At 47.3% G+C, this 21,615-nt stretch overlaps 1 protein-coding gene across 1 annotated transcript in view; it reads right to left on the bottom strand.

The window, feature by feature from the left end:
• Positions 1 to 21,615, bottom strand: part of CDH20 (cadherin 20) — a 65,469-nt gene that overhangs the window by 33,102 nt on the left and 10,752 nt on the right. The window contains exons 2-6 of the mRNA XM_081563032.1: positions 20,915 to 21,310; positions 9,329 to 9,623; positions 8,463 to 8,582; positions 5,503 to 5,670; positions 2,003 to 2,190 (exon numbers count right to left, since the gene is read on the bottom strand). Of these exons, the coding sequence (XP_081419158.1) occupies positions 2,003 to 2,190; positions 5,503 to 5,670; positions 8,463 to 8,582; positions 9,329 to 9,623; positions 20,915 to 21,160 (1,017 nt within the window). The 5' untranslated portion in view covers positions 21,161 to 21,310. The remainder of the gene's footprint in view (positions 1 to 2,002; positions 2,191 to 5,502; positions 5,671 to 8,462; positions 8,583 to 9,328; positions 9,624 to 20,914; positions 21,311 to 21,615) is intronic.

The raw sequence follows: 21,615 nt of genomic DNA, 5'->3' as shown, positions 1-21,615 counted from the left end.
TTAAAGTTGAAGTCACCGTTGACTCTTCTGATCTCACTTCCTACTTTCTAATATACTACTTTATTGACTTACGTGCTATTTTGATAGTCTTCTTCCCCTTATAGAATGTAAATTTCAAGAAGGCAGAGGTTTTTGGTCATTTTGTTTACCTTCTACATTAAATGCAGTGCCTGGCACATAGGTAGGCACTCAACAAATGTGTTTATTGAAGAAATAATTTAAGATATCTTGGGTTTTAAAGTGTATTTGAAATAGAAGAAAAGGAAGATTAAACCAGTACTTTTTTGAATTAATTTATCAGATATATTTATTAGGATGTTAAAACTTCAATTTTATTAGGTTCTGTCTTTCAGCTGAGTGTATGCATATGTGCTTTATGCCACAGAATTGATAGCTTAGATTTAGGAAACGTATTAACTTACTATGAAGCAGAGAGTTTCAAGTGGTGACGTCACTCAGCAGCTATGTTTGATAAAGCCTTTCCAAGTCTAATTAGCATACGAGGGTCTTTAAGTAGCAATTTAAAAATCCCTGCCTGTTATTTATTGATTAATAATAATAAGATAGCTTGCTTTATTGTTATTTATAGTATACTGTGGTAAAAATGAGGTTATTCAAATGCAGATATTGGTTAAGTCATTAACATTATTAGGGAATTAAGGTACGACAGTTTTTTTTTTTTTAAGTGGCTAAGTAGTGAGCTTTTTCATGCTGTTCAGGGGGTTCTCAAGGCAAGATAACTGAAGTGGTTTGCCATTCCCTTTTCCAGTGGACCACATTTTGTCTTGGGCTCTTGGGCTCCAAAATTACTGCAGATGGTGACTGCAGCCATGAAAGATGCTTGCTCCTGGGAAGAAAAGCTATGACAAACCTAGACAGAATATTAAAAAGCAGAGACATTACTTTGCCAACAAAGGTCTTGTCTAGTCAAAGCTATGGTTTTTCCAGTAGTTGTGTATGGATGTGAGGGTTGGACCATAAAGAAAGCTGAGCACCGAAAAATTTATGCTTTTGAACTGTGGTATTGGAGAAGACTCTTGAGAGTCCCTTGAACTGCAAGGAGATACAGCCAGTCCATCCTAAAGGAAATAAGTCCTGAATGTTCATTGGAAGGACCCATACTGAAGCTGAAACTCCAATACTTTGGCCACCTGATGAAGAACTGACTCATTGGAAAAGACCCTGATGCTGGGAAAGGTTGAAGGCAGGAGGATATGGGGACGACAGAGGATGAGATGGTTGGATGGCATCACTGACTCTATGGACATGAGTTTGAGCAAGCTCTGGGAGTTGGTGATGGACAGGGAGGCCTGGCGTGCTGCAGTCCATGGGGTCGCGAAGAGTCAGACTCGACTGAGTGACTGAACTGAACTGAAGTAGTGAACTAGAAAGTGACATGTTTATATTTTTACCATGACTTGGTACCCTTCCTGTAAAACGATGACATAGCCAGTGTTTACATGTGAACAAAAGGAGTAAGGGGTTTTCTTTGTTGTTGTTTTGTCTGTGTTTCTGGCCTGGATGTGCAGCACATAGGATCTTAGTTCCCTGAACAGGGATTGGACCTGCACGCCTTGCCCTGGGGCTTCCTAGGCAGCGTTAGTGGTAAAGAACCCGCCTGCCAATGCAGGAGACACAGGAGATGTGGGTCGATGGGTCCCTGGGTTGGGAAGATCCCCTGGAGAAGGAAATGGCAACCCCGGCGAGTATTCTTGCTGGGCTAATCCCACGGACAGAGGAGCCTGGCGGGCTACAGTCCGTGGGGTCGCCAAGAGTTGGATACGCCTGAGCAACTGAGTCGGCACACGCCCTTGCCTTGTAAGCTGGAATCTTAACCACTGGACTGCCAGGAAAGGCCAAGAGGTTTTTTTTTTCTTAATGATAGGAAAGTGTTGATGAGAGGATTTAAAGCAATGCTATTAATAATGTAAGAGTCCTTACTAATATTTCATACACACTCAAAGCCTCCACTGAAATGACTTGGAAGAAGGAGCTAGATTACCTTCTTCACGGTTATGATGCCCACTTGGAAGTTGGGATCCGTGTTGATGTCAAATGCGTCCGCGCCGTCCCCATCCACAATCGTGTACTTCATCTCCGCATTGATTCCTTCGTCCAAGTCCTTGGCAAACACCCTCCCCACAGTCGAGCTGACCGGAGCTGATTCCAACACACTCATCTGGTAATGTTCTGTGAAGAAGTCAGAACATGCAGTTTTTATAACCTGTCACTACACAAACGCCTCCTCCATATCCCATCACATCTGCCATGCTGTGCAAAACATCTTTTTCATCGTCCGAAAGTTAAAACTTGAGCTTTACCGATGAAAAAACAGAGAGCCAAAGGACTAAGCACGTTACTGGGTCATAGCCTGTGCTGGACGTCGGATGAGGAGGGGCCAAGATACGTCGATCATAATCCTAGGAGTAAGACCGGACAAAAGCAAAAAGATTGCTTACCTCAGTGAGTGTACCTCCAGGGTGGTAGGGAGCACCTTGCTTCCCAGTCTTGCAGTCCTTCCTGATGAACTGGTTCCCCAGTGTTAATTCTGTTGTGGTCACAGAGTGCACATTTGTTCCGTCTGGGTTTCAGATGCCCCCGTTTTCCTCTGTGGCCAGCGTGCCGAGTACGCATCGCGGTGACTGCCTGCGCACATTCGCGGTGACCGGTGCCCCCAGAGGAGGCCCGGCCCCGGAGCCCCGGCTCTGTTGCATCCTGTGCTGTCCGTCAGGGTGTCTCTGCACTGGGGCCTGCACACAGGCAGCTTCTTCATGAGCACATCTCGATGCTGCTTGTTCTCTTTTCTGGAATAGAATACCTCCGAAGTTCTCACGTGTGTAGGAAGCTCAGAGCCGGTGATGTTCTTTTCAACTTGATACCCCAAATCCACTCACTCAGTTTATGTTCATCTCCACGGAGTAGTATTTTCATTAACTTGACTCCTCTGGGGCTCACTTTTTGACGCTCCTCTCTCTGGTCAGTCATAATGTGGATGACTAAATACTCAATCAAACAACCGCATGTTCGATACAGACTCGGTGCCTCTGGTTCTCGTACGCGTTGCAGGCTGTGCAAAGTAGGGGATGTAAGGGCTCCAGTCTCACAATGACCTGGGGGCTGACAGCACCAGCCAGCACTCAGCAGCCTCCCTTGCACAGGAGGAGAAACCTGTCTTTGCCGACGTGAGCCAGGAAATGGCTAATGTCTGTGCTAAACTGCAGGCGCTTGGATTTCATGATCTCTTTACATTCTCTTCCAAAGTTGTTGATGGAGCAGACTGCTACTGCAGAACACGTTTGGGAAAAACAATTTTCTCCAGGAAAGTTAGGCGTTCTGTGTCAAAACAAACATCTTGTCATACAATTTCTACACATAATACATTATATTAGAAATGAGTAGCCTGAGGTCTTGATATTCCATTATATTTGGTTAAATTAAAGGTGACTGAGCTTGTTCAGTATAAAATAGGAGGTGTGTCATTGTGTCAGCAACCCCTCATCAGTTATGATAATATTTGTGAAAAAGAAGGAAAGCAGGATGCAATATCTTTCCTACAATAGGTCCAAATCTATATATTTATGAACTGTGTAATAACTTCGCTCTTCTTCTCTTTCTGCCTTCTCGGAGATACTGTCTGGTGTCAGGTTACAAAGCCAGAGGATAGTTCAGGGATGTTCAGGAATCTGTAGTCTAGCATGCACAGTGTGAGCCCTTCATGAAATAGTGACCATGGGTCAGCAGCGCAGTTAAGAAGACAATCCAGACAGCACTTGATAAACTGTTTCATGATGCTCTAGAATTCTGAGCTGTAGAACCAATCAACTTGGCAACCTCCTTGTTCATATCACTTGTAAAACACTCATCTGATATCTTGTCTTGTGGTTTCACGAAATCTCATGGGGACTTAATGGATACCAGCTGTATGTAAATATTTGAATTTTATTCCTGTGTTTACATAGATAAATGGTTTACCCACAGTGTGGCCTTTCAGCCGATGGTCTGGGTTGGCTCTGTTTTAGTTTAGTTGTTGATCCTGCTTTCCCTGGTTGAGTCTTTCTCCTGGATTTGAGTCTGCTGCTCTCATTTCTCCAGTTGCTCCCTTTTAGAATCTGCTTCTCAAAGTCGCCTCTTCATTCCTGGTCTCCGTTCCTCAGTCATAGCTCTGTATTCCACCTTCCTTAATCCAGCCTGACTGTGCTGCTGTCACCCATGTTCAAAGCAGAGTTGGTCTCCTCCCTGCCTGCCACCAGTCCCACTAAGTGTCCTCTATTTCGCTCATTAGTGCAGTCTTGTTCCCTGTCGCCCAGACCTAGAGCATCATTGTTATCTTTGACTCCACCTTCCCTTAGCCAAGAAATCAGAGATAGAAATCCAAGTTTTCGTATTTGTCCCATTCCACTTCTTCTGCCGTTTCCTTACATTCTTATCAGTTCAAATCTGGACCGTTCTAGAAGCCTCCTACCAGACTCTCCTGCTTCTAGTCTCCATTCCTGCCAACCAGTGCTCTGCGTGGCTGTCAGATTAGCCTTTCTTTCTGTCTCTCACTTGCTCAAACACTTTGCAGTGACTTCCATTAGAAATGGAACATTTGAATCAATAGAAGAGCAGGTCTTCATTTTAGGGATCTTTGAACATAAAATTACATTTGCAGCTTTATTTCTAGGGTTTTATATCCCATATATAGAATGTTGCTTGAAACAAAATGTTTTAAAGTGAATGAACAACTTCTCCCTTCTGGAATGTTTTCTTTTTTTTCCTGTTTGACTCTGTTATATTCTTCAATACCTGGTTGAACTCTCATCCTTTTATTAAGTCTTTACTCATCTTGGTTTATTGTGAAGGCGTCATTCTGCACTAACCAGGTGGCACAGCAAATGCCACTTCCTGCTTAAATTTTGCTGAATACCAAGTATATGCACTGCCAAGTGGACTTCAAGCTTCACAAGGTCAGGGACTTCGCTTCAAGACTCTTGTGCCCCTCCTGCCCAGGGCCCTTACAAAGTGAGTGCTCGGTACCTGCTGTGAATAGATGAGTTAAGGTGACCCGATGGGTTGCTACTTTCACCTCCAGCTTTGGCTTAGTCTCCCTGCATGCATTCTCAACAGGTACAAACACATCAATTCTTGTTGGAGAGAGGTGAAAAAAATCTTAGACATTACAATGGTTTGTGGCTCTCTAAAGTTCATCCCTACCCAACAAAATCTTGCTTAATATTTAATTGTATGAGGGGAGCGGTCAGGGCATGACACTCAAGGACAAAAAGGGTCTAAAAGGGCTCCGGAGGGAGGTGATACTGAAAAATAGAGAAACACTGGTTTAGGGGTCTGGGGAGTTGGATCTAGAAGGGAAATGGTGATGTGAGAATCGCATGATAAGTGTCAGAAAAGAATCCAGGAATAACTGAACTCAAAGAGGGACTCAGACCGGCCTTTCTCTTTCGCCTCCATCACAGCTGCGTCCCTCTGGCTCGAGAGCTGCCCTCTTGCTGGTTCGGTACTCACTCTGGGGAAAGCGGGGCGGGTTATCGTTGACGTCTGAGAGGGTGATGTTGACCGTCGTGGTCCCCGCTAGTCCTCCGAGCTGCCCCCCCATGTCCTTGGCCTGGATGATCACTTCATAGTACTCTTTGGCTTCTCGGTCCATGTTCATGAGCGCTGTCCTAACTACACCTGCAGGATAGAAAAGAGCTTTGTTTTTAAAAGCAAAACCACCAGTTCCGTTTTAAAGATTGGGTTCTAGGCTTCTCCCTGTGCCTTGTCAGAGATGAAAGGCACCTGTTTTATTAACTTGAGGTCAGAATGTCGTTTTAGCTCAGTCGTGTCCAACTTTCTGTGACCCCATGGCCTGTACCCTGCCAGTTTCCTGTGTCCATGGGCTTTCCCAGGCAAGAATACTGGAGTGGGTTGCCATTTCCCTCTCCAAGGGATCTTCCCGACTCAAGGATCAAACCTGCGCCTCCTGCATTGCAGGCAGATTCTTTACCACTGAGCCATCAGGGAATCCCCTGCTTCAAAAAAAAATAAAAAGTGCCGTGCTTAAACAAAGGGTGAATGAGTCAAGACTGTTCCAGCCGGAAGGGCTTCAATTCAGTTCAGTTTATTTCAGTCGCTCAGTCGCGTCCGACTCTTCGCGACCCCATGGACCACAGCTCGCCAGGCCTCCCTGTCCACCACCAGCTCCGGGAGCTCACTCAGACCCCTCTCCGTGGAGTCGGGCTTGGCGGGCTGATTCCTACGGCGCGTTCCCGAGAAAGACCAGGAGGTGGCGGCAGTGGCTCTCTAACCGGCCCCGCAGTGACTTCAGGTCTGCTCTGTCTCACCAAACAAAACTGGGCTTCAGGTGGGAAAACAAAGCCTCGCAGTCTGCAAGGCTGCGACTTTAGATCCTTCTCCTTTAGCGCTCTCTCCAGTAGCTAGAGCCCTCCTAGGGTGAGGGGCTCTTCTTCCCGCAGCTCATTCCCAGGCTGCTTTCTCCTGCCTCCCCAGTGGCTGGCAGCAGGGGTGGAATTCAGATTCGCTCTTCTTTTTGTTGTATGATCGGTCTGTTTTATCAGGTTCTGCTTACCTCTATGCTTCACTGCATCCTGTGAGTTAAGACATAAAAGATGCCCTGAGATGTCTATTGTTAACATCCACACGAGATGAACTTGCCCAGGCGGTGTGTAACATCAGGGTGTGATAATGTGCTTCCGTTTAGGGAGAGGGGTCTAAGTCAGAATCCTATGAAATGTGTTGTTTTGATCCTGCCAAGGATGTGTGGGCATGTTTGATCTTCCTTTTAACGCTTCCACTTAGAAAAGTTGACTTCTGTACTCTCTAGGCAAAGATTAAAGGCTTGTTTACTGCAGGTTTACAGCATGACCCTTGGCTAAACAGACCTTTTGCATGACAAGGGGATAGATTGGGAACCACAAACCTGTCCTCCTTTTACTCCTATAATGTATATGTCGCATTACAGTAGCAACAGTCTAAAGTGAAATATGCAGTGTTTTCTTTTTATAAATGCCCCATGGGCATGGCAGTAACTATCTTTTCATGTATTTTTGACCTTAACACTATAGATGCCCCCTGGGAGCTGTCAAAATAATGTAAAGTTCCTCTTAACGATGTAAGGGACATATTACCCTCTTCCTGTCTGTATTTCTCCTGCCTGTGGGCACCCCCTCATGTTCCCTCCCTCCATTTGTAGAATGGTTAAAATTACTATGTTATAGAAATCCCTAACTGGAAACTGTTTTTCTTTCGTCCTACTAATTTATACTCTCTTGCTTTCTACTTTTATGACATAATTTTCTGAATGCTTGGTTCCCCTGAGGACTTCTGGAAAACATTATATCAGGTTGCTAATAAAACGTGTTTTTTCTGTTTCATGTAAAGAGATGAGTTTGAGTGTTTGGCCTTGACTTTGTCTCTGTGGCTGTAAGTTTCTTTACTCAAGTTTTTTGCTAATTACTCTTAGGACCATATGTTAATTTTCCCGTATGTAAAATGAAGTAATAATGCTTCCATGTATTTCACAAGTTTACAAGATTGTTGGGGCGCTCAAATATGGTGATATCTATGAATGTATTTTAAAAGGGAGAAAGTCTGGCTCAAGTGCAAGATAACAATATGTAATAATATATTATTAATATGTTAATAACAATAATATCTGAGTTGCTCTGCCCAATTCAAAACGGTTAAAGGGAATTCTTCGTGGATAAAATACACATTCTGTTGTCAAAGTTCTTGAGTAAAACTGAAAACAAAACAACACCCAAAGCAGGTTGACTTGCTGGTTGGTGACTTGTCCTTTCTAGACACGGCCCTTGCCCGCCCAGGTCTCTAGGTGGTCCTCCCTGTTAGAGCGTGCCACTTAGCACCTCCTTTTTCGGGCCCACACCCCATGCTCTGTGCTCCATTCATTCTGGCCTTGCTCTCTGCTTAGCACGGGGTGGACTGGTGGGAAGAACGTTGGACCGCGTGTCAGGGGACACATCTGCAACCAGGAGCGCTTTGTTAGGTCTCCACTCACGATCCCCTTATCCACTGAGTGAACGGTGATGGACTGGATGATTTGCCTAAGGCACTTTCTAGTTTCAAAATCAATTATTCTCTTCTATAATGAGCCCGGGTTAATATGCCAGTCCTCTTAGGGTTCCGTGAAGTTATGAAAGATGTTACTCCTGGGGAATAAATACAACCATAGGATTTTTTCTTTTGAAGGCTGGTGAGGAGGTCCTTTTGTGGAGGCAGTTCTTTGGGCCTCTCCGAGCAGACCCGATCACTGTCTGTGCACCGTGCTGCTCTTAGCCACCAGGCAGTGCTAGTTTGCTCTCTTCCTCCCAACGCTTATAGCCATCTTCCTAGCTAGCGCACTGTCTGGAGAGTGCTTGAAATGGAGAGTTGGGTCTGTCCTAAATCAGTTTTAAATTATTAGAGAATAAAACGAATACCTCTGACTCAACCGTTCCATCACATACCTGTTTTGGAGTCCACAGAGAAATATGGCTGGCCCTGGAGGATGCTGTACACTACCCGGGCACTGTTGCCATAGGTTGGGTCATCAGCATCGGTGGCTGTTACCTGGATAACAGAAGTCCCTGAGAAAGAGAGATGGTGGGCACCTGTTCAAGTTGAGTTGCTCAAGACTGGATGGAAGCCTGAGCGGGCAGTGTTAAAGCATTTGCAAATGTTATGTCTGCTTCCTTGGGAGGGCCTGTTTCTAGGTCAAGCTTCTGTAACTGCTTAGTACAGAAGTACCTCTTTAGTGGGGATGGGAGTTACTGGTGTCTTAAATTCTTAATAACTTGTAAGGGTAACACAGGCTTTGGGCTCTTCGTTCCTCTTTTGGTAATACCAAAATGCTTCTCCCTTATGGATCAAATATTATCTGTCTATCTATCTATCTTCTATATATTTTGTTCTGCTATTTACGAACCAGAACTGGGGGTTTCCCTGGTAGTTCAGTGGCTAAGACTCCACGCTCCCAATGCAGGGGTCCCAGGTTCAGTCCCTGCTTGGGGAACTAGATCCCACACACTGCAGCTAAAGATCCTGCATGGTGCAATAAAGATCGAAGATCCCAGATCCCGTGTGCCTCAACTAAGACCTGGTGCAGTCAGATAAATGCGCAAATAAAAATAAAGTAAGGAAGACCCAGAACTGAGAAACAGTACTAGGCTTCGTATTGCTGCTGTCTGCACTGCGGCTGACTTCGTGTCTGAGTAGCTCGGTGCAGTTTTATGTTTTGCGGACTGTTCTGCACTTTCTCTCCTTCTCCATGTTGAGGCAGAGGACCGTCTAGAGGGGGCCGCTGTTTGTGAGGGTCAGTGCATCCCCGCCTTACCGACTGGCGACATCTCTGGCACGGTGGCGACGTAAGGCCCGTCCAGGAACTTGGGCTCGTTGTCATTGATGTCTTGGATTTTGATGATGAACTCGGACTCCGGCTCCATCGGCCTGCCCGTGCGCCTGTCCAGGGCCTGAGCCCGCAGAGTGTACTGGGCCCTCTCCTCTCGGTCGAGCCTCTGGATGGCGTGGATGTCTCCCGTGGTGTCGTCGATGGTAAACACGACACCTGCACCTTCTCCCGAGAGAATGTATTTGATGGAGCCATCTCCCCGGTCCATGTCTGAATGAAGCTGAGGGGAAAAGCACCGACCTCTCAACAGGTGTCGAAAATAAACAGATTTTCAGTATGGGACAAGTGTATGATTTCCTTTCAAACAGGAAGACTTTTTCCCACTAAATGTTTTAAATGTCTACAAAGAACTAATCTGCTTTGAACATGACTGTATCAAAGAGCAAATATAAGCTGATGAATAAGCAAAATTTCTCCACATCACATTCAGTATCCTTAACTTAGTACTATTTTTAAAGCTCCTCTCCCTGAGAAGTACAGAAAACAGGAGTTCTGGAACATGTAGGACCCATATTGTATTGTACTATATACAATAGGACTATTGTATACCCATATTGTGTTGTATACAATAGGAGTCCTATTGTATTGTCCCATGTACAATAGGAGCAAGTCTAATAAGGAGGAATCAGGCCTTTCCATTTAATCTTTTTTAAAGGATAAGTGTAAACATTTAAAAATTTTAAAGTGTTGATATAAATTATTTTGGAATTTCAAAAACTTTAGGACAGTCCAAGTTGGCTGAGAAGCTGATGAAGCAGCTAATAAGAACAGTCTGTGGCCACTGTACCGGAAATACTAGATGACTTCTGGGGGGCCCTTGAAATTCTCTAAATTCCATAGCTTCCCTCAGTAGGACTTTGCTTGCTGCTGTTGCAGGTATCAAAATGGAGTTTTACAGCTGGTTATTATTCTCTGTGTCAGGGTATCTATCATTTTGATGGGACCCGTTTCTGGCCTTGTAATTGACTCACTCAAATCTGTATGTAGAAGGTTGTGGTAGGCACAGGCTTTTATCTGCCCATCCAACTATATTTCCTCCCAAATTACTCTGTGATGACTCTCAAAATGAGCCCAGGGGCACAGTGCTCATTTTAAGCCTGGAAATAAACGCTTGCAGCTCTAATTACAGACAGTGTATATAAGTGGCAAGAACCCTGGAGTTCTGTGCTGTCTTGTAACCGTCCTGCTCCAAGAGGGCAACGGAAGATGAATCACACTTGGTCAGTCACCACTAACTCGCGTTGCTGGCCTTGCATAGCTCAGTGGTGAAGTCCCTGAGATTCGGTTAATCAAATACGCCAGTTTAGGCCAGAGAGGCAAATATATCCGGCCCGAACACTATCTGTATCAGTTATAAATTGAGTGCCCTTGACAAATTATTTAATGTTTATAACTCTCAAGTTCCTCGTATTATAAATGTAGAGAATAGTGTTAATTCTTACTTTGAAGGTTTGTTGGGATCATTAGAAATTAATGTATGTAAAGCACGTAGCTTTCCCATAATAGGAAAGCTATAAATGGGGCCAATTATGATGATGATGTACGTGCAGAGAGAGAATGGTGTTAACATGCCCAGCTCTTTCTACTCCCTTCGAACCTCCAGGAGTGCAGCAAAGATGACAAAAACAGCCTCTTGGCCTTTTTGTTATGCACAGCCCAGTGGTAGAGCTGGGGAAAGCTACCTGAAGCCTTGCTGGGTCAGCGTTAGTCTGAGGATTAAATGGCACGGACACCAAGAAAACACCTGAAAGTGTTCACAGCATCTTCAGACAAGGATGGGTTTGGAGGTTGTGTCTGGCTTTGAGCTGATCTCAGACTGACTCACGGCCAAATCACACAAGCGGTGATTTTGCTGCCTAGAGGAATTCAGCTGTGTCTTATCCAGAGAAGGGAAATGAGAGAACAAAACTGACCAAAAAAATAGCTGTGGATTTGTTTCTACTTAAAAAATTCTATTTAGAATATAAAGTCCTCACATTTCCCCATTCCTTATACAGTATTATTATTATTTTTCACATTCTACATCTTCTATTTATTTAGTTTAAGACAAGCAAGGTGCCTAGCTCTTATTGTATAGAATAGAAAGTCATTTTATTTGGACCTGGCCACAAATAAATGAAAATTCATTCCATCTGGAACTGTTCCCGGGCAGAGGAATGGAATTGGGAGGAGGAGGACAAAGATCTAAGGATTAAAAAGAAAATCCTTATATATTTCTGCGTGTTTATATACATATGTATATACATATGTAAATATAAATATAAATATGTGTAATTTTAAGGCATATAGCATAGGACTTTCACTTAGAGTGAAGTAGGGCATGGCAGATTATCCAGGGGAGAAAGACAGAATTGAAGCTGACATTAGAGAAAATACCCAGGATTGTTTGGAGGTATTCTAGCTGTCATCTAAAAAGTTTTGTCCTGTGAACCTTGAGAAGGTGAAGCATCATTGTGATTATCACTGGCCAAGTTTAAGTGCTCTGCCTACGGAGAGTGCTTAGTAAGTAACAGGAGGCTAGAGATCTTTGCTGCTCAAGAGATGGTCCTGGCTCCTCGCGAGTCACTCGGCTGGCTGACGTCAATGAAGTCAGGGCTGAAACTGGATCTGTGGTTTTTCTTTTTGTCTGTATTGAGGGAAGAATTTGAGGAACTTTCTAGACTGTCAGTTCCTTGAAGTCAGGAACTGTGTGGTTTTCATCTTGCTGTGAGTCTTCATGTGTAGCAGATGCTCGGTAAGGCTGTATGAACGAGTGGTACAGGGTGTGGAATTAGAGTTAAAGCTTTTACTGAAAGCATGTTGTCTTTGTCTTAAAGGAGCTGGCAGGTGTCCCTCAGGTAGCTTCTGTGTGTATCTGTGTGCAGGAAAGGGGGGGGCATCGCAGAGAAGCAGGGCATCTCCTGGAAACAGGAAGACCTGCAGTTGTTGTTCGGTTGCTCAGTTGTGGCCGACTCTTCTCGACCCCGCGGACTGTAGCCCGCCAGGCTCCTCTGTCCATGGGATTCTCCAGGCAAGAATACCGCAGTGGGTTGTCGTTTCCTTCTCCAGGGGATCTTCCCGACCCAGGGATGGAACCCGTGTCTCCAATGGCAGGTGGATTCTTTACCGCTGAGCCACCCGGGAAGCCCAACAGGAAGAGTACCAGCCATGAAAAGTGCCTGGATCTACTTACATATAACTCATTTCTAGGGAATATACATTTGACCCTTGAACCACGTGGATGTGAACTTTGAGGGTGCACATATATGTGGAATTTTTGTTTTTGATTATAAATACTGCAAACAGTCCTCCACACGCATCTGTGGAGCAGAACCACGGATACAGAGAACCGTGAGTACAGAGGAACCGTGGATTTGGACAGAGGGCCAACTCTAGAGTCATGCCTGGATTTTCCCACCGTGTGGAGGGTTGGTCCCCCTAACCGCCACGTGGTTCAAGGGTCAACTGAAATTGTATCAGTTCAGAATCTAGTCAGGGAACAAAACCCACACCAGTCATTTTAGCAGAGAGAATTTAATATGGAGGATTGAAAAGGAAAAATGTTGAGGTATCATTGGCGATGATAACCAGTAACTTGAGGAAACAGCTGGTGCCCCTCTGGCTGGGGGAGCAGAGGGCAGGAGTTGGGGGCTCTTGGAATCTAGATGTTTGGAGGAGGCTGGGCTGGAGCCCTCTGAGAAGGGAGTGTTATCCCCTTGGGCTGGGCTCCAGGCGTTTAGAGGTGCCCCTCCCCCAGCGCCCACCTTCCCAGGAGCTGAGACTCCCACCTCTGAGAAGGGAGTGTTAGCCCCTTGGGCTGGGCTCCAGGCGTTTAGAGGTGGCCCCCCCAGCGCCCACCTTCCCAGGAGCTGAGACTCCCACCTCTGAGAAGGGAGTGTTATCCCCTTGGGCTGGGCTCCAGGCGTTTAGAGGTGGCCCCCCCAGCGCCCACCTCCCAGGAGCTGAGACTCCCACCTCTGAGAAGGGAGTGTTATCCCCTTGGGCTGGGCTCCAGGTGTTTAGAGGTGGCCCCCCCAGCGCCCACCTCCCAGGAGCTGAGACTCCCACCTCTGAGAAGGGAGTGTTATCCCCTTGGGCTGGGCTCCAGGCATTTAGAGGTGCCCCCCCCCAGGGCCCACCTCCCATGGAGCTGAGACTCCCACCTCTGAGAAGGGAGTGTTATCCCCTTGGGCTGGGCTCCAGGCGTTTAGAGGTGGCCCCCTCAGCGCCCACCTTCCCATGGAGGTGAGACTCCCACCTCTGGGAAGGGAGTGTTATCCCCTTGGGCTGGGCTCCAGGCGTTTAGAGGTGGCCCCCCACCCCAGGGCCCACCTCCCATGGAGCTGAGACTCCCACCTCTGAGAAGGGGCTGCCCTCCAGTGGTGCTGCTGTTTCTCAGGGGATGTGTGAGGCTGGGGCTCGGCGTGTGGAAATGGTTCCAGAAACCAGAATCAGCTCCCACAGATAAAAGGAGCAAGTCCCTCTCCTCCCGCCTCTGGTTCTCCCCCTGGAACATTCCACTCTCAGAACCTGGCAGCTGGTTGGAAACAGAAGCTGTGATTTGCAGAGTCCCAGCCCCGTGGAGTATGGGAAGGTGAATACAGAGCTGAGAGACACGAGCTTAGTAACCAGCACAGTGATGGGAACTGAACATTAGGTTCACCAGTCATAGAATGCACATTTGGTTGCAAAAATTGCAAAGAAGAAATATTAACAGCTTTTCTCTCAGTCACTCAGCAAATTGGTACTGCAATAAAGATGTGCTTTATATGTATCCATATTTAATTCAGCTCACACTGACTGAGCACCAGCTCTTCGGAAGAAGGTGCGGAGCTTCGGGAATGGAGTTGGCAGCACACAGTTATCCCATCCTGGGAAAACATCTTTGTTATCCTAGACAGAATAAGACAGCTGGATATCCTACCTAGCCTAACGTTTCTTTCGTCTATAAGATCTTGAGCCAGAGTAGTGAGTGACGGGAAGTGCATGAAGCTCAACACGGGGGTGATGGCGCTCTTTTTCGCCATCTTTCACGGCGCCTCGTATAGTTCCAGGAATGCAGCGAGTGGTCACAATTTGTGGTTAGACGGCTTCCCATTCTTGTTAACCTCAGCATGACTTGGGCCCACAGATCGCGCATGAGCACAAGCTCGCTGCGTCCACCTCTTTGCATCTGTCAATATAATCTCGCTTTGACTCGACACTGCCTTGTCCCTGGGAAGCCCAGTGTGGATTTTATAAGGCCATACCAATTACAGCTGATAGTTGTTGCCATACTCCTTTCTGAAAAAAGCAAATACTCAGGCAGGCTCTCTAAACAGACATCTTCCAGAGCTCAGGGTGATGAGCTGAAATGCCCCTGGGAGAGAGGGATGGGTTCTGTTTCAGAAGAAAGTAAGAGGGGAAGTGCCTGGGTGAGTGAGTACACAGCTCTTCATGTGAAGGTGACAGACCCAGTCCAGGGCGCAGACTTGCATTGAGAGCTTGTTGGTCAGGATGACTGTGGAGGTACGGGGATGGCCTGTGTCCTGGGGTGGGTGGATTAGGACGGGGTGAGCCCCAATCACGGGCTTCCCAGGGGGGCGCTAGTGGTAAAGAACCTGCCTGCCAGTGCAGATGGATGGAAGAGACACGGGTTCGATCCCCAGGTCGGGAAGATCCCCTGGAGGAGGGCATGGCAACCCACTCCAGTATTCTTGCTGGAGAACCCCATGGGGAGGGGGCCTGGAGGGCTCCGGCCCACGGGGTCGCACCAGTCATGAGCACTGGAGCGTGCTGCCCGGCCAAATGCTCCCACCTTCAGGGAACAGGCTTGGTTACATTTCTGGTCTCACTGACACCATGGACTCTTCTGTGTATCTCTCAGGGCGAGGTCTAAAGTCATGGCCACATACAGGCCAAAGAAAAAGAAAGCCTATGGCTTCGGTGTCAGATTTCCTATTAACCTCTGTGTAACTTTGGGCAAGGAACATAACCTCTCTGAAGCTTCCCTTATTTAAATTATCCAGGAGAGGTGACTTATACTCACTTCATAGCACTGTTATGACGACTGAGTGATCTGCCTTATGCGAATGGGACTGACGCATAGCACTGTGGTACCGCAGGGAAACGTCAGGTCCCCTGGTCTTTCTGCTTTTCGCAGGCCCGGTTCTGCGCTAGGTGCTTAGTGTCAGGGGAATGTCGGGAAGGCCAGGAGGAGGTGTCAGTTTGTACCCTCGGGAGAAGGAAGGAGGGCTCGAAATTGTACAAACACACAAAACAATTACTGGATACAAAAGTGTTTTCCAAAACTTGTTTTAGCAGGAGCTATGTGTGTCCAGTTGGAAGAAATGTTTTACAAATATCGAGTTGCTAGAAATCTTTGGCACTCTGAATGAATGGAAGATGTATTCATGATGGAAAATGCTTTTAAGCTGGGACCCTGAGAAACTTGACCATGACTGAACGGAGAGGAGGGGACGGAGTGTCCCGGGTACCACAGCAGCGGGCGCGCCTCTGGGGTGGGACCGATGGGGTGTGTTGTGTCAGGGTCGGTAAGGAGACCCAGCCTGACTGAGATCAGGATGAGACTGGACATACCCGGGGAGGGCCCGTTTTCTGGCAGTCCTTGCCCTGTGTGCTGAGAGCTCTGATGAGCACTGCAGAGGGACGGTGCTTCCTTAATCAAATGGGTGACGTGATGGGGAGGGCGCTTCAAGGAGATAAACATCCCGAGTCCCAGGGGAGGGCCGCGGAGATCCTCCCTTACGGCACCCGCTCAGTTAATCATGAAGACCCGGAGGACCACAGTGAGGACAGAGCTGGAGAGGATGTGTGACTCAGAGAAAGCGGCAAGGAGATCCTGACAGGATGTGGTGACGGGTGCATGAAGGAAGAAGAGAGGGAGGGGGAGAAGTCAAAGAAAATTCACAGGTTTTGAGGCTCAGATATTTGCAGGTATGTTAGGCATGTGTCACTGAGCTGCTTAATTCCAGTAATGAACTTGCTATCCTATTGCTGCTGCTACTATTTCTATTCCTCATCCCATTCCTACTACAGGGTAACAATCATTAAGATCTTACTCTAGACCAGGTACTCTGCTAAAGCACTTTACCAGTGTTAGTTAGTTTACTTAACCCTTATCACTCTACGGGGCTTCCCTGGTGGCTCAGAGGGTAAAGTGTCTGCCTGCAATGTGGGAGATCTGGGTTCGATCCCTGGGTTGGGAAGATCCCCTGGAGAAGGGAATGGCACCCCACTCCAGTACTCTTGCCTGGAAAATCCCATGGACAGAGAAGCCTGGTAGGCTACAGTCCATGGGGTGGCAAAGATTCGGACAAGACAGCAACTTCACTTTCAGTCTATGAGGTACTCCTGTCTGTATGACAGGTACTGTGTTAGGTCTTGTGGAGAAAATGGAAGCGATATCCTTGTCCTCACAGAGCTTATAGTCTGGTCTAAGGCTTCCCAGGTGGCTCCAGTGGTAAAGAATCTGCCTGTCAACGCAGAAGACACAAGAGACACAGGTTCGATTCCCGGGTCAGGAAGATCCCCTGGAAGAGCGCATGCAACTCACTCCAGTATTCATGCCTGAGAAATCTCATGGGCAGAGGAGCCTGGCGGGCTATAGCCTATGGGGCCGCAAAGAATCGGAGGCGACTGAGTGCACACACACGCATAGGACTCCAGCAATACACATAAGAGCAATGAATAACTTAGATATTGTAGGCTGTGATTAGAATGCGGAAGACCTAGCGGTAGTGAGTCGCACAGGGGTGTAGCTTAGGGGATGGTCAAGGCAAAGCTAGGTGTGGAATGAGCCCTCGAGGATGACGAGGAGCCGACCCTGAGGGGAGCCAGGAAGAGAGCGCCTCCCGATGGGGAGCAGGAAGGCAGAGCCGGCCCGTCTGGGAGCTGCGTCCCCAGGTCCGTGCGGAGAGCCGGCGGCGGTCACAGCCCCGGCTGAGAGGGCGCGAAGGGCGGCGCGCGGGGGGTGGGAGCCGGAGGGGAGGCTGCGAGGGGCGCGGCCTCGCGAGGGCAGGGCGGGCCCGGGGGGCTCAGCGCGCGGGGGAGGCCCTGCCGGCCGTCGGCAGGGTGACGCGGTCTGTGCTGGGCGTGTCTGACTCCGCGGTCCCGTGGACTGTGCCCCTCGGGCTCCTCTGTCCATGGCATTCTCCAGGCCGGAATCCCGGAGTGGGCGCCGTGCCCTTCTCCAGGGGCTCTTCCCGACCCGGGGATTGAGCCCGGGTCTCCTGCATCGCAGGCAGATTCTTTACTGTCTGACTCACATTTAGAAAGATCGTGTACAGAGAGCGGACTGGAAGGAAGCGCGGGTAGAGGTAAGGAGGCTGTTGGGAGGCCAGGTGTTTGCGCCGGTGAGATGACGGTGGGCGCGGGGGTGAGACGGAGGAGGGTTTATTTGGCTCAGGACTAACGGGATCTGCAGGCGGAGCGACCGAGTGAAGGGGACGCGTGGCCAGCAGGGTCCAGGCTGAGGAACTGGGTGGCGGCAGTGCCCACACTGGGACGACTGAGGGCAGACTCGATTCGGGAGGGAGATCGAGGACTCTTCAGTGGATCTGCCACACGTGGGAGGCCGTGGAGTCGCAAATGTGGGGCGGGAGGGTTTTTCAGTCCGAAGCTGGAAGGAGTGGTCTGAGCCAGAGACGGAGGCTTTGAGTTCATTGGTTTAGGGGTTTAAAACCATAGGGATGATGAATCCACCTCCCGGGGGTGAGTGTGATAGGCAAGAGGCCCTGAGCAGAGCTTACAGGGCTGTACAGGCTGGGCCAGGTGGACGGGGAGGACCAGCAAGGGGCTGAGAAGGAAGGAGGAAGAACGGGGTTGTGAATGCCATGAAGCTGAGGGAAGAGTGTGAGTCAGGAAGGAGGGGCTGAGCAGCAGTGTCCAAGGCCCCTGTGGGGGGCGCTCGGTAAAATGAAACCCTCAGGTCTGGTGGTGGGGAGGTCCTGAGGAGCCCTGAAAACAGAATGCACTCAATATGCCAGCAAATATGGAAAACTCAGCAGTGGCCACAGGACTGGAAAAGGTCAGTTTTCATTCCAATCCCAAAGAAAGGCAATGCCAAAGAATGCTCGAAATACCACACAATTGCATTCATCTCACATGCTAGTAAAGTAATGCTCAAAATTCTCCAAGCCAGGCTTCAGCAATATGTGAACCATGAACTTCCAGATGTTCAAGCTGGTTTTAGAAAAGGCAGAGGAACCAGAGATCACATTGCCAACATCCACTGGATCATCGAAAAAGCAAGAGAGTTCCAGAAATACATCTACTTTTGCTTTATCAACTATGCCAAAGCCTTTGACTGTGTGGATCACTATAAACTGTGGAAAATTCTTCAAGAGATGGGAATACCAGACCACCTGACCTGCCTCTTGAGAAACCTGTGTGCAAGTCAGGAAGCAACAGTTAGAACTGGACATGGAACAACAGGCTCGTTCCAAATAGGAAAAGGAGTATGTCAAGGCTGTATATTGTCACTCTGCTTATTTAACTTATATGCAGAGTACATCATGAGAAATGCTGGGCTGGATGAAGCACAAGCTGGAATCAAGATTGCTTGGAGAAATATCAATAACCTCAGATATGCAGATGACACCGCCCTTATGGCAGAAAGGAACTAAAGAGCCTCTTGATGAAAGTGAAAGAGGAGAGTGAAAAAGTTGGCTTAAAGCTCAATGTTCAGAAAACTAAGATCATGGCATCCGGTCCCATCACTTCATGGCAGATAGATGGGGAAACAGTGGAAACAGTGTCAGACTTTTATTTTTTTGGGCTCCAAAATCACTGCAGATGGTGACTTCAGCCATGAAATTAAAAGACGCTTACTCCTTGGAAGGAAAGTTATGACCAACCTAGACAGCATATTAAAAAGCAGAGACATTACTTTGCCAACAAAGGTCCGTCTAGTCAAGGCTATGGTTTTTCCAGTGGTCATGTATGGATGTGAGAGTTGGACTATAAAGAAAGCTGAGTGCCGAAGAATTGATGCTTTTGAACTGTGGTGTTGGAGAAGACTCTTGAGAGTCCCTTGGACAGCAAGGAGATCCAACCAGTCCATTCTAAAGGAGATCAGTCCTGGGTATTCATTGGAAGGTCTGATGTTGAAGCTGAAGCTCCAATACTTTGGCCACCTGATGCAAAGAGTTGACTCATTGGAAAAGACCCTAATGCTGGGAAGGATTGGGGGCAGAAGGAGAAGGGGACGACAGAGGATGGGATGGCTGGATGGCATCACAGACTCGATGGACATGGGTTTGGGTGGACTCAGGTATTTGGTGATGGACAGGGAGGCCTGGTGTCCTGAGGTTCACGGGGTTGCAAAGAGTCGGACACGACTGAGCGACTAAACTGAACTGAACTGAAAACACGCGTCAGTGCAGAGAGAGGGCGGAAGGCAGCTACCTGGGTTCAGTGGTGGTTTAGCCACTAAGTTGTGTCCGGCTCTTGTGACCCCATGGACTGTACCCCGCCAGGCTCCTCTGTCCATAGGATTCTCCAGGCAAGAATACTGGAGTGGGTTGCCATTCACTTCTCCAGGGGATCTTCCTGGCTCAGGGCTCGAACCTGGGTCTCCTGCACTGCAGGCAGATTCTTTACCGACTGAGCTACCAGGGAAGCCCACCTGGGTTGAGAAGTGGGTGGAAGTTGAGGAAAGAGCTTCTATAGACAACTCTTGAGAAGCTTTAGTTCTTATTATCCTTCTTCAACATTTGAGGAAACAGAGGCTAACAGGACTTAGCGACCCGCCCAGAGTCACTCTGGAAGCATTGGCAGAGCTGGGTTTTGTACCCACATGCGTTTGACTCTGAAACCTGCACTCTTAGCCTGTGTGCTAAGCAAGTGTCTAAGTTATTTGAATGAATTATTTATTTTCTAATTAGTTCCTTGTTTCCTGTGTTCTCTCACTTAGTTGCTTCTGCAAAATGGCCTCTGATTAACATCCAAATAAAGTAAACACGGGAGAGAGCCCCGATTAAAGATGGAATGATGCTAGATGGATCAAGGGATTTCGAGTGTAAAGTTTATAAATATATTCATTGATCGTCTCCAGCTATCCTAAAGCACAAGCTAGGATCTTCTGAAATGAAGAATGTTTTATTTATTTATTTTTTTTCATTAGATTTTGGCCTCAGGCAATACCTGTAGGAAATGCTTTGGAAAAAAATCCCCTAAGCTCCTCCCTTTGCATTTCTCGGTTTACTTCTTCCTTATCCTGTTATTCCTGAGGTTGCTGCCGCCTGTGTGAGGACTTGAACAGTTCTTGCAGGACCCAAGGCTTCTCCTCCAAAAACCCAATTCCTAGCCTTTCCCACTCAGAACAGAGGCAAGAACAAAGAGAGAAGTCTTTCCTTTCTAACCGGTATCTGACAAAGCAAAAACTAGATCTCAACTAGCTGTCAATTAACATACCTCTAGTTTAAAATTGTTCTCAGGCCTCAGACTATGTGAGCTTTCATAGTTCATATTACTATTCAATTTCAACATCCAGTACTCGGATAATTTATCGTTCTCTTTGGCAGTCCTTACCTTCCCGACATACAAAGGGTCCGTTCCAGTGTATTCTTCCAGAACAAAAAACTGGTTCCAAACCCAGCTCCTCTTTGTCCGCGCGTGTGACTGTGGCTTGTCTGACAGGAACGCTTCTAGTTTGCCTGGCGGTGTTGGTGTGTCCGAGAGAACAGTGGTTGTAAGGTCCATCAATCCCCAGAAGTACAAGGACATGCCAAGTCCAAGCCAGCTCTTTGCATTGCTCATTCTACCAGAAGTCCACATGGGATGGCCAGGTTTTCAGAAAGTAAAGTCCAGGATGACAAAGCCACTGCACTTCAGTATTTTCCAGGTAAAAAAATAATGCAGTTTATCGAACACTTATGCTTCCCCAGTGAGGTCCTGATTCAAGTCAGTCTGCTTGAAGTCGCCTTCCTGTCAAGTGAAGGAAAACACAGTGTGATGATGTCAGATTCTTTCCTGTGGGCTTATAGCAAGTTTTCAAGAAATGTCAGTAAATATTCGGTTTTTCTACTCAACAAATGAAGGAGTCATAACATGTTACTGCTTTAGAAGTATTTAAGTAGTAAATAATATTTTGATAAAAAGAAGACAACTTATCTTGATATAATCAATCCCAAACCTTCAAAAATGGATTTCAGCAGAAATAAAACTAATGAATAAATTTCTTCACATTGGTAACTAGAGGGGTATGCTGTATTATTGATTGGCTCTTTGAA

The sequence above is a fragment of the Giraffa tippelskirchi genome, chromosome 14 (assembly GCF_054371585.1).
Source record: "Giraffa tippelskirchi isolate mGirTip1 chromosome 14, T2T-mGirTip1v1.2.pri, whole genome shotgun sequence".
In the NCBI taxonomy this organism is placed as follows: domain Eukaryota; kingdom Metazoa; phylum Chordata; class Mammalia; order Artiodactyla; family Giraffidae; genus Giraffa; species Giraffa tippelskirchi.
Note: the sequence above shows the minus strand (reverse complement) of the source record. Positions and strands in the feature narration are given on the sequence as shown.